General features: G+C 32.5%; 1 protein-coding gene across 2 annotated transcripts; it reads left to right on the top strand.

Moving 5' to 3' along the window:
- The first annotated feature begins 6,315 nt into the window (after positions 1 to 6,315).
- LOC111638388 (zinc finger protein 525-like) lies at positions 6,316 to 9,750 on the top strand. Of its 2 annotated transcripts, XM_023384088.1 has the most exons (5): positions 6,316 to 6,371; positions 6,611 to 6,886; positions 7,905 to 8,120; positions 9,116 to 9,452; positions 9,539 to 9,750. In XM_023384088.1, exons 1-4 carry the CDS (start codon positions 6,369 to 6,371, stop codon positions 9,431 to 9,433), a joined length of 813 nt encoding a protein of 270 aa, XP_023239856.1. In that variant the 5' UTR covers positions 6,316 to 6,368; the 3' UTR covers positions 9,434 to 9,452; positions 9,539 to 9,750. The 2 variants fall into 2 exon arrangements, with proteins under 2 accessions (XP_023239856.1, XP_023239855.1); XM_023384087.1 differs by having other exon boundaries at positions 9,116 to 9,750.
- The last annotated feature ends 2,044 nt before the right edge of the window (positions 9,751 to 11,794 follow it).

Here is an 11,794-nt window from a genome sequence, read left to right on the forward strand (position 1 = left end):
TTCGATAATACTTTATTAAAATAAATTCGAATTAAAAAGATATATTTTCCCCATGCGCGATTTGCTTATGTTTAGCTTTATGCTTTTAACCACTAGTTTTATCAACGTTAGTATTGGATAGTATTAAAGTACTTGATACAGACGATTGTGTTCTTATGGAAGACCATGATTTTGAACTAAAGATTTAGTAATAACGAATAGTGTAATGAATTGGAATTTATCGAAAAAATTTCATTAAAAAAATAGGATTGAAAAAATAAGTAAATTTTTGTAATATGCTCACATAAATTTTACAATTTGAAGGTAAAACTTGGAAGAATTTGCGTGCTGTTCGTTGAAGTTATGAGTGAACTGAATTTTCTTGAATAATTACGCACATTTTATTTACCGTGTTTACAAATATGAAACTAAAACTTTTATATAAAATTAAAGCAACTGTAACCTTAAAAATTACTACTTCTTAACAATACAAAAATAATTGATAACATACAATAAAATCTTTAATTTTTTCAAACACGGCTTTTGTGAATAATGCTCTTAGAGAAATACGCGTGATGCATTGCAAAAATCAACGAATTCGAATTCCTCCATTTCGTATTGCCGGCGCCATCTTGAAATAGAAAGTTTACCGGAGTTATTCTCCACTTCTGATTTTAACATTTTTCCAGGGCTGTGGAGTCGGAGTCGGAGTCGGTAGATTTTTACACGACTCCACAGCCCTGCATTTTTCGTTCAAATTTTAACCTAATAAGATTCACTTCACTATAAATTTTATTTTTGAAACAATTTTCGTACAAATGCGTATCAATTTAGTTTACTGTAATTCTGTAATACAATTCTGATAATCCAAATGAATTTTTTATACAACTGAATACAAATGTATTTTATACATTCACATATTTATTCTAATAACATTATAAATTAATGGAGAAAAATTACTAATTCATTACAGTTCATACATTTACCAAAATAATTAAAGAAACAACATTAATTTCTGTAATATTTCCTTATTATGTATTATTTTCAATTGAGGCAATTTAACATGATTGCTTGTTCTAATATAACTTAACAACATGCAAAGTTCTATTTAACTCTTATTTTTGATTTAACACGATGTTAAATTTTAGAAAATTCAATGATATCAAATGAATCATTTCTTTTAAAGAAATCGTTTTACTTCTCTTAGCAAATGGTTTAATTTATATTAATGTATAAATTGAAGAAAAGGAACTCTTATTTTCCTATTCTTATTATATTATATTAAAAATGACTGTTTTTTCAAATCTATGTAACTCTTGATAAACATCGATGATTCTGACATTTTATTTTTTATATCTTTAAGTGCTTTAACTGATTGCGAGCAGTTATAGCCAGGATTTGCGACATCATTTAGGCTTCTGTGGTATCACTAGAGTAGCTTAATTATTAATGTTATGTATGTATGTACCGGTACAATTACTTTTGTGGATAATCGACTCAGTGGAAAGTGGCTGGAAGTGATTATATTCATTTTAAATCATTACTATATTTATTCATATTTAAATAATGCTCTGCTTTAATTGTTCAGGTTATCTACTTCACAAATGTAGCAGAGAAAGCAAAATTCTAACTGATGATTAACTGCCAGTATTGCTTAAAAGACAGCTACGAATATTTTTAAAAAGATGCAATGGATTAGCAATAAACTCAATGATTTCTTTTGAACAGTAAAGAAGTGGGATATAATATACAAATTTATTAAATTTTCCGCTAACAATGCCAAAGGCTTTTCACATTGCCTGATTTATAGATCCAATATCACATGTTATAGCATTGACATGTTTCATCCAAAATTAAAGCACATTGCTTTTCTTTATCTCTTTCCATACCATCAATTTTTATTTTAAGAAAATCAAACAATATTCCATTTTCAAATTTTAAGTTTTTAAGTCGTCGAAGTAAAGTATTTAATTAAAGATGGATAAAGCAGATTGCATTTTTTAAAACACATTGATTTTCCAGAAATGCAGGCTAGTTGATTCTCTTTAAATGTGTTTTGTAGTGCCGTCTTCACTGTTTTATCATTTTGGCAATATTTAAATTTTTGTTTTCTATTCCTAACTAATCTTTTATGAAAATTGATTTATTTAAAGTGTGAGACTAATCGAGGATAGGATGTTTACGAGGATGGGACTTTCCTACCACTTACTCGACTCAAGACCTTGAGGTCCGGTCTCGCTTGTCTAAAGGATGGATTTTTCTCGAGCGAAGGGTTTACTTAAGGATCGCGAGATCCTTATTTCACGTCAGGATCTGACACCAATCTATCATTTCCGTCGCGGATAGACACGCGGTTAAATGGAGGAGGAGTTATTACGACTACTCTCGTTTGCGTTCAGGATCGAGTGGATAATGGCGAAAGAAACGCATACCAATCCAAGTTCATTAACAATATACCCGTTTATTATTGAACAGTTTACATAGATAAGTATTTCCTAAATCTAGGTTGGAGTTCCCTCACGGGATTCCATAAGATTCGATTCATAAGTTCGGGGTTGATAGCAGACAAAATATAAATTAGTCGCGATCGAGAGAGAGCTTACATACTCTCCCTAGCAGAATAAATACCTCTGGTTATGTCGCTATAACGTTGATCCGAGTTCTTCCAAGTTCAAAGTTCAAATCAGTCCAAAATCGAAGTCTAAGTTCAAAGTCTATTGAAGACGGTTGCGACGAGAGGCAGGTAATTCACGGGCACACTCACAGTATCGAAAGAATAACTTGTTCCCCCTTGTGTCGTCATCGCACTTGCCCTTTATATGGGGGCTCTGTTTTCGAAATTTCCCCATGTACGTCACAGGTAATGATCTTCTTTGACCAATGGTGGGCGAAGTGACAAATTTATGACACAACTGTTAACTCATTCTTTACAAGGAAGTATCCCCGTGAGAACAGAGTTTTATGAGCAAATTTTATGAGAAAATTTGTCGGTTGTTTTTCTCGTTTGAAGTTAACCCTAACTTTTAACCTAATGAATAAAAATATTAGAATCTTAAATCCGGGCCCTCACATCACCGCGAACTTTCTAAAATCGCGTTTGTTCCCGACGAGCAAGCTGGATTTTTGGTTTGAATAAAAAATGAGTTAACGAAGTTGTTCCAACTCTCTCTCGTTTTTTCCTTCGTATCGCGTCATAGTATTTCGTATCGCGTCACAGTATTATTTCCGTTGCGGAAGTTATTGACACGTCACGATTAAGTTGTAAGTTATTTACAATCCATTGCGACCGCCGCTGTCTCTCGGGTTTTTCCTTTTTGTTTTTCTTTTAGGTAACGTCGCGTTAGTGTGAAAATGTTAGTGTGAAATCCGGAATTTTTACCGAATTTTTCGATTAATATCCCGCATTTTTATAAACCCCAATTAAATTTTCCTTTAAATTCTAAACTAAAACCTAACTTAAAAAGGGGGAAAATTCCAACCTCCCCTTTCGTTCAAAGTAAACATCCGTCTATTTCGAAAATAATCCCACATTCCAACTCCAAAGTTGATAGTTAGCATGGGCCCGGGGACAACTTTGACCCATCCGCGTATCTTTTACCTCACAACAATTGGTCACATGATCATTCTCCCACGACGAAACTATAAAAGCCACTTGTTTCCCCCTCTCGGGGGAGTCGTTCATCAGCCGCTAACTACAATTTCCTCGAATATTGTGTTCTATTGATATACTGTGTCCTATCGATATATTGTGTCCTGAAAAATTATTATTCTTATCCTACCAGTTCGGAACCCGTTGGATATCATAACCTTTTACCTCAAGAATATTTAAAGACATAAAGAGGTATGGAACAAATTTTTGTGAACTCTCTCTCGGCCCTTCGCATTTTATGGACTCAGAAATTTCCCTCGATAATAATTATTGTACCGTCTATGTAGATAGCTAATAAATCGTTGTTTCCGTGTTAAATTGGTGTCCTCAGTTTACTCGTATATCGCCTGTCACCTTACCGACGGCACTCCTCCCTCCTCCACTCGATCCGAACAATTAAATCCCGTTACCGCGGGATAGGGAAAAAAGACTCCTCTGTGACCATGATGATGATGATGATGATGATAGGGAAAAAAGAAACATTTAAACCATCTTGACAGTGAGCAGGTTGAACGACCTGTCGCCGGAAAGGGAGACCTCCAACCTACCCGGCGGTTCACATTAGTAAAGAGTTGGAACTGTGGATTATTCCACTAATGTGTGTGTAATAAGGAGGTTGGAACATTTTTTAAACAATAGGTTTTTTGTGTTTTAATAAAAACAAGGTATACACCCACTTTAAATGTTCTGATGGATGATATAAAAAATTGTAACTTCTTTTATATTTTTTATAGTTTTTATATAAATAATTTTTTTATTCGGTTACACCAAATTTTATTGTTTATTTGTTTAAGAAAAAGGTTTACCAAGTGTATAACAGAAAAAGTACAATATAGATGTACGGAAGGAAAGATTTATGTAAATATACCTTATGTTACTCATTTTGGGGTATGATAAAATTATTTGTTATAAGATAAGATCAGCGTGAGTTGTATTTTTTGTTGTGTTATTAATAGTTTTTCAATTTATTGTAATATAATACTGAAGAGGGGCCTAATAACGAAATAGGCCTGAAATGTATATGTGATCTGATATTTTTATAAATATTGTTCCTGATCTTGAAGCTGTAAGACAGTCTACTGGAATTTTCTGGATTAAAAGACATATACATAAGATAGAAAAAGAACTTAAACCGGACAATCTCAAAATACAGCAACAGTCACCGAATGACAATAGTCAAACCACCAAATATCGAAAAGCGAAACTAATAAAGATAGCACAGACAGTTTCTGAACGTTTATGCCATGTACACATATAACTTCACATTAATTGTTTAGTATTTCCTTATATTAAATTGTAAACCTTAACCCCGAATACTGTAGATATTGTTACACCTTTTATTTTGTATGAATTTTCCATAATTGTTATGCTGTTACAGTATCCTGTAACTGTATTTTGTTTTGTTTATTAAATAAAGGTGATGCAGGCGCCCATGAATCCCATGGTCACTTCCTTCCTTCTTCCTATCTATCTAACTTCCTTTTGCTGCTTATCACCTTACTTCAAACTTTCTTTCCGTTTCCTATCTAAAACGGCTAATTAATTAATTAATTACAAATAAAAAACTGGTCCCAAGTAAGAAAGAATTAATTCATGTTATTTTGATGGTAGACATACAGGCTAACACGGTTGTTTAGTTGAGTTTTATTGATAAGAACCATACAAGCTATACCGCACCATGACACATGGTCAAATTAGTACTAAAAAATAACTATATAGGTAAATACATATATACAAAATATAAGTATTTAATCATTAAAAAGCCAATAGTGATAAAAATGTAACATCTAAACAGAAATAAATAAATGACTCATTCACTAAATTTTTTCTGTAATTATTAACGACTTTTACTAAGTTCAGATCCTTCTCAACACTTAGCGTATGACACGAAATTCTTGACAAACTTCTACTCCCGAACTGACTCGCACAAGCACCAGCATATTCAGGACATTCGCGCAGTACATGTTTAATACTTGAGGGTATCTGGCCCATATTCAGATGTTACAGATGGGAAAATATCCCGCTACTGTCAACATTCGAACATAATTTCGGCCGAACCACGCCGATCTACCAAATGCTATACAATTGGAATTGACTAAAAGAAGAGCACGAACGTGAGAAAACTTACAAACAATTTAAACATGGTATCAGAAGCTTGAATCATGTTCGAATTTGTATGTTGATTGTTTATTTTTGTTTTATTGTCATTATTTTTCATTGTCTGTTTGTTATAGTGTATTTATATGTTGCTTAGATACTTGTAATACGCTTATGACCACATTGTCATAAATAAATAATAATATTAACAATTTTAAAAAATAGAAGTAAAAAGATAATTTTGAATACATTCCTTATTTCGACAGTACAAAACTCGAAAATTGTAGATATTAGTGTAAACTCACACATTCCTATTGAGTATTATCAAACCGCGCTTTTACTCTTCCTGAGTATAGAGGAGAAAAAGTAAAATAATAACAATTCAAAAATAATTTAAACAAGAAACAGAAGTCATAGTGTTACTCTTAAATTCTTCACACGCGTTTCTCCAATACAGAAGCTATTATATCGTTCTGTTTTCTAATTATTCTTATGTTCAGAGACACGCGCAATTATGCATGATTAATATTATCAAAACATAACAATGAAGAAATTACATTATTTCGGTGCATTGTTCTTTTCTATTTTGACAAAAATTTCGACTTTGAATTAAATAACTAAATTAAAATAAGTTTAAATCATAATGGTAAGTGAAATCTTTCATTTAATGTGTATAATATATTTTTAATTTTCCAAACTGTTTCATTAAAAATTCACAAAATAACATAAACTGTAAATTTTACTTTTATATCGAAGATAGAGCGCATATTATAAAAATATTAACATAATATTGTAATACATAACAGTGATTTATATTATTGTGAATAATTTTTATTTACGTTTTTAACTAATTATTTATATTTATTCAACGAATTAATTTAAAAGGAGAAAAAACATAAATGTCCGACATGTGAGAAGACATTTCTTTATGAAAGTCATTTGCAAGTACACATGCGAATTCACACGAATGAAAGGCCGTATAAATGCAATTTGTGCGAAAAAAGCTTTACGCAGAAGAGTCATTTAACAACTCACATGAAAGTGCACTCGGATGAAAAACCGTTCAAGTGCAATTACAATGGTTGTGAAGAGAGCTTTAAACGGAAAAATGAGTTGAAACAACACATGTATATATCTCATCTTGATAAGATTTTATCTAAAGTAAATATTACCACAAGTTCCTATATTTTCATTTACGTTTTTATTTTTCAATTATCAAAGCGATAAAAGCCTTAAAATATACAAACAGATCATCATTAATTAATTAATTAAACAGGATAATATAAAACATTGAATTAATATTCAAACAATACTCAATGCAACTGTGTTTATTTACACGAACAGATATTAAAATAATAATATTAATAAGCAACTGTAAATATCATCATTGTTCTTTTGGCGTTGAACACTTTTCGTTGTATTTTATTGGTTTTGACGATCGTTCAAAAATTTTTAATTGATTACGTTTATTTGTTGTTGTTGTTGTGATTACGTTTATTTGTATTCTCTATGAAAACCCGTTCTCTGTATTCAACCTCTGCGAATTAATCCTCTCATAAACATTTATAAAATGAGATAAACGTTATCAATAATAAATTAACCAGTGTAATTAATAACCTACGATAAATGTGAATAATATAAAATTTTACTTACAATAATGTTAAATTATGAAGCGAATCATTCTTCACAATCATTACTCTTATACTTGATATTCCTATTGATAAAAACAAGATACATCTTCGTATTGTTATTTTCTAATTTATTATTTGCATTTAATAAGCTTTCTTTATTGTTCACCGTATTATTAAGTTGGTGTTAAAATTATAAATTATGTTATTAACTTTTTAAGATTAAATTCAGATTACAGTCGAAAAAATTTCCAAAAACAGTTGTTCGTAATGTGCGTAATTGCTAGTGTCAATAACAAGATCTAAGAAAATTACTGTGCAGCACCTCGTTAGCTGTATTTTTATAAAATAATTTTCTATAAACATAATTTAATAAAACTTGAACACAATCTTTTACTTTTAACTTCAACATCATCACATTGAAATATATAGTGAAAATTATTTGAAAACTGTTTTATATAAAATTGTCATGAACTTCTTGCGTTTAAAAAGTTACGTTTTATGTTTTTATATATTGTTAACAATTAACAAAGAATTTATTAAATAATTAGATTCCACCAAACGACCCGAGGATAATAAGCCGTAAATGTAATTCTTGCCTAAAAGTTTGTGCATCTCCCGCTATGTTAACACGTCACTTGATAACTCACACCGGAGAACGGCCATTTTCGTGCAATGTCTGCAACGGCACTTTCACTACCAAAAGTAGTTTAGACAGACACATCAGAAGAATCCATCGGAAAGACAAAACTCCATCTTGCTCCGAAGTAAGTACTTAAATATGTTAATGACTAACTTTTAACACACAGCCGTCTCTTAGAGTGAAAACATTATAATAATAACTTCACTTAGTTAACGAGCATCCATTGTTTCAATATTCATTCATCGCAAATATTTTAAACACGTGTATTTGTTTCATTCGAGACTCCGAGAAAATAAGTTTTTTCTTAATTAACAGGAAAATTCCTGTATTAAAAATATACAACGATTTTGAATTCGTCGTCTAATATCAGCCATTAATACGCTCAAACTAAGCATTTTTTTGTATAAATTACGATTCATTCGATAAGCAGCAGGTAAAGAAACGTTTCTGTCATTTCATGTATCCATGATGAGACATTAGAATTAGAATATTAGAATATTTAACATTAGAATAAATTACAATTTATTAAATACTTCAGAAAATCGATATTTTCATGAATAAACTTCATTTTCACTCATTACGATTTAATGACAATTTATGGACATCGAATTTCGTTTGTTTTCTATTGAATAATTATGAGGATATACGCTCAAATACAAATTTAATTATATAAATGAAGGGAAATTTACTTTGATGTGTGAAAGTTCTTTGTTCAGTGGATTTACACAAATATCTATCGAATAATTAAAAAACGATGACTTCTTTGTTTTCACATAAATTAACAACTGGTGTATATTTCTCGTGATTATATTGTTTTATTTTACGCTGTTGTTTTCTGACATAATTTGCTTTGATAACATTACTTTACCGAAAAGCATTTACATTTGTTTACAGATTACTTTTCGGGTTATTAATTACTCAAAATTTGTTAAAATGAAAATTCACACTTTTCTTATAATATTGTGAAATATTTTACCTCAATCAGGTTAAAAATTTGTTAACTTTTATAGCAAAACAAGTACATAATTTAGTATATAATTTTTTAAATTACATATATTTATGCAATCCACATATCAGTAAATGGTGTACAGTTATGTTATTTATGTCATTTACTTTCAGAAAAGAACACAAGACGTTCAACGAGACCAGAAAGAATTGTTTGAACAACCATCGACAAGTTTTCAAAGACCACAGTCAATAGCATATGAAGAAATTTCTTCAGAACAGAACCTTTTTACTTCAAAAGAATGTGAAGAATTCCTCGAAAACGTTGACGTTAATCTAGAAATTATCAAATTGGAAGGTTCCTCACAAGTGAAATTCTTACCAGAAATGGACGTCGAAGAATGCTATTTGGAATGTCCGTTTTGTGGTGAACAATTTTTAGACGAAGTTTCGCTTAAAGAACACGAAAGAAACTCCCACCCGTCTGACTAATTAGTTCTGGACAATTACTGTAATTTTCAAAATATATTAAATTAATAAGACATCGAATTATTAATATTTTGATATTTAATAACGAAGGCAAAATTGAATATTTAGTGAAGAAGCTTAGTTACAGTTCGGGATATATGTGAAATCGTCGTAGACAGTATACATCTAATTTAATTTATAGCGAAAATTATTTGATAGAAACTTCGTAATATTTGAAAGAAACAAAATTTATTAAGTTATTTTTTTCACATTTATTGCTTTACGAAAACCAAAAGATCTAAACACCGAAGAAACACTTAATTTATATTTTACGTTTATAAAATCGATGCGCTTTAATTGAATAAATTTTCGTTTAAAAAATTGCACATTCCCGTCTCTTTTATATCTAAACTATTTCAAGTTAATTATTTACTTTATTTATGATGTAAGCAATTATCTTTTTTCCAGTGTAAAAAGAAATACAAATAGACCATAACAGACATACAGAAAAAACAATTAACATACAAAATTAAACATAATTCAAGCTTTTGATAGTCTTTAAGTAGTTTGTAGGTTTTCAAATCTTCATATTTTTTTACAGGGTTTCAATTATATATTATTTGGTAGATAGGTAAATCTATCAACGCGCGTTTGAGTATGTATACCCATGCAGAACTCTTGGTTCTTTAAAACGCGCGTTTAAAAACGCCTAACGTGTACACAGCCTTAGTGACCCTCGCTTTTCACGCAATCGGTCAGAATGAAGCGAGAAGTCTTTTCACGTATGGGGGTTGCGGTTCCTGGATGGAAAAAGAGACTCGCGTAAGAAGACTGGCTATTCGACTCCCAATCTCCCTGTGTCCTTGGGATTTCGGGCTCTTACATGATTTTACCCGAAATACAAACGATGGTTCCCTGTAACTCTATTGGTCCCTGGTTTGTTGCCAAGGGCGCGATTCGGGCCGCGGAGTCGCCAAACACCGCCTCCCGGGCAACTTCTACTGAGTCGGGTAATGCCCTCCCCCGAGCGACAGTCCCGTAAATTTTGATCTAATGTGTTTTTCCGACTTGGAAAAGACGCAGCTAGGTCCAATCAGTCGCCAGCAAATAGGCGCTTTAAACTCTGTAAGATGACCATCGAACTCTTCCAGGCAGTTGACTTCTTGCTCCTTTCTACGATCTACGACAGGAGATGAGTCAATTATGCCGAGACTGCGACAATTAAATTGTATCGCACTCTGTTCCTTTGCGGATTCTGTCTGTTTAAAAATAAGTCACTGGTTTATTTGCCCCGGTTCCACAACCAGTTACCCGTCAAGAGGTGAGGCCTAGAAGTTTGACTAATGGTGTTTGTGTGAGGTCAGCCGATTAGGGGTGAGGTGTTCGACAGCCGAGCGGTTCTTCTGTTCGTGTGGGCGCAGACTGACTTCCTGAGACAGGTTTACCATATAACCGTTTATTAAACATAGAAATTTTCCTTACAAATTACTTGTTAGATGAGGTAGCACCCCAAAGCGCACGGATAAAGTTCGAAATAAAGTTCGTAAAAGTCGGTTTTCGTCGCTAGAGGATGGACGCTGTCGGTGAAACACTCGGTGGGCCCGGGGCGTTGATTACGGCTTTCGGCGGCTTCTCGCGGACGATCCGACGAATCTGTCGATTGCTAGGAGCACCCAGAGAACGATGTTTCCACGATGTTCCAAAATGTCCTTTTTTTTCTAAGATCTGGAGCACGACCGTCCATGAGACGACACACTACGTATCCAAACACCAAGAACCAAAAACTAGGAACCAAGAACCTTCGTCTCTTGAGTCGCACAAATTTATAGATTTTTTTACAGCAGTCGCCTCTCCATTGGTCTCTCATTGTCACCTGGTGACAACTCGAAACCTAATGGAGGGCGCGGGAGAGGTTAACATAGCGACTGAATATGATCCTCTCTCTCGTCGCGTTTTCCTCGAATTTCTCCGTTTCCATTGTTTAACTAATTTTCCGAAAAAAACCAATTGCATTGTTCAATCGAGACACCTAATCCGTTTCCTTATCGTCTGAAAAGGAGCTCTTTATTTTCGATCGAACCCATAATTCGGACCTCTCAGTCGACCCCTGTTCGGGTCCTCACATTTGTATAGTCATGCTGGACATTCGAAACACCATTGTCAAACTTCTAGGCTTACAGGAAAGCAACGTTGAACGTCTGATGTACATGTTTTTGCGTTTAAAACTTCGGCCTCAACTTCACTTTTACATCCGAAACAGATCTCAAACTGGAAATATCGTCCACCAGTTTCAAAAATCTCAAATACAGTAACTGGTTTGCAAACAGATGGTCGACCATCTTTTACAAATCAGTTATTTCACATTTCGGAAGCTGATTCTACCTC

This window comes from Centruroides sculpturatus, unplaced genomic scaffold (genome assembly GCF_000671375.1).
Source record: "Centruroides sculpturatus isolate CEXI.00-Female unplaced genomic scaffold, Cexi_2.0 scaffold985, whole genome shotgun sequence".
NCBI classification, from domain to species: domain Eukaryota; kingdom Metazoa; phylum Arthropoda; class Arachnida; order Scorpiones; family Buthidae; genus Centruroides; species Centruroides sculpturatus.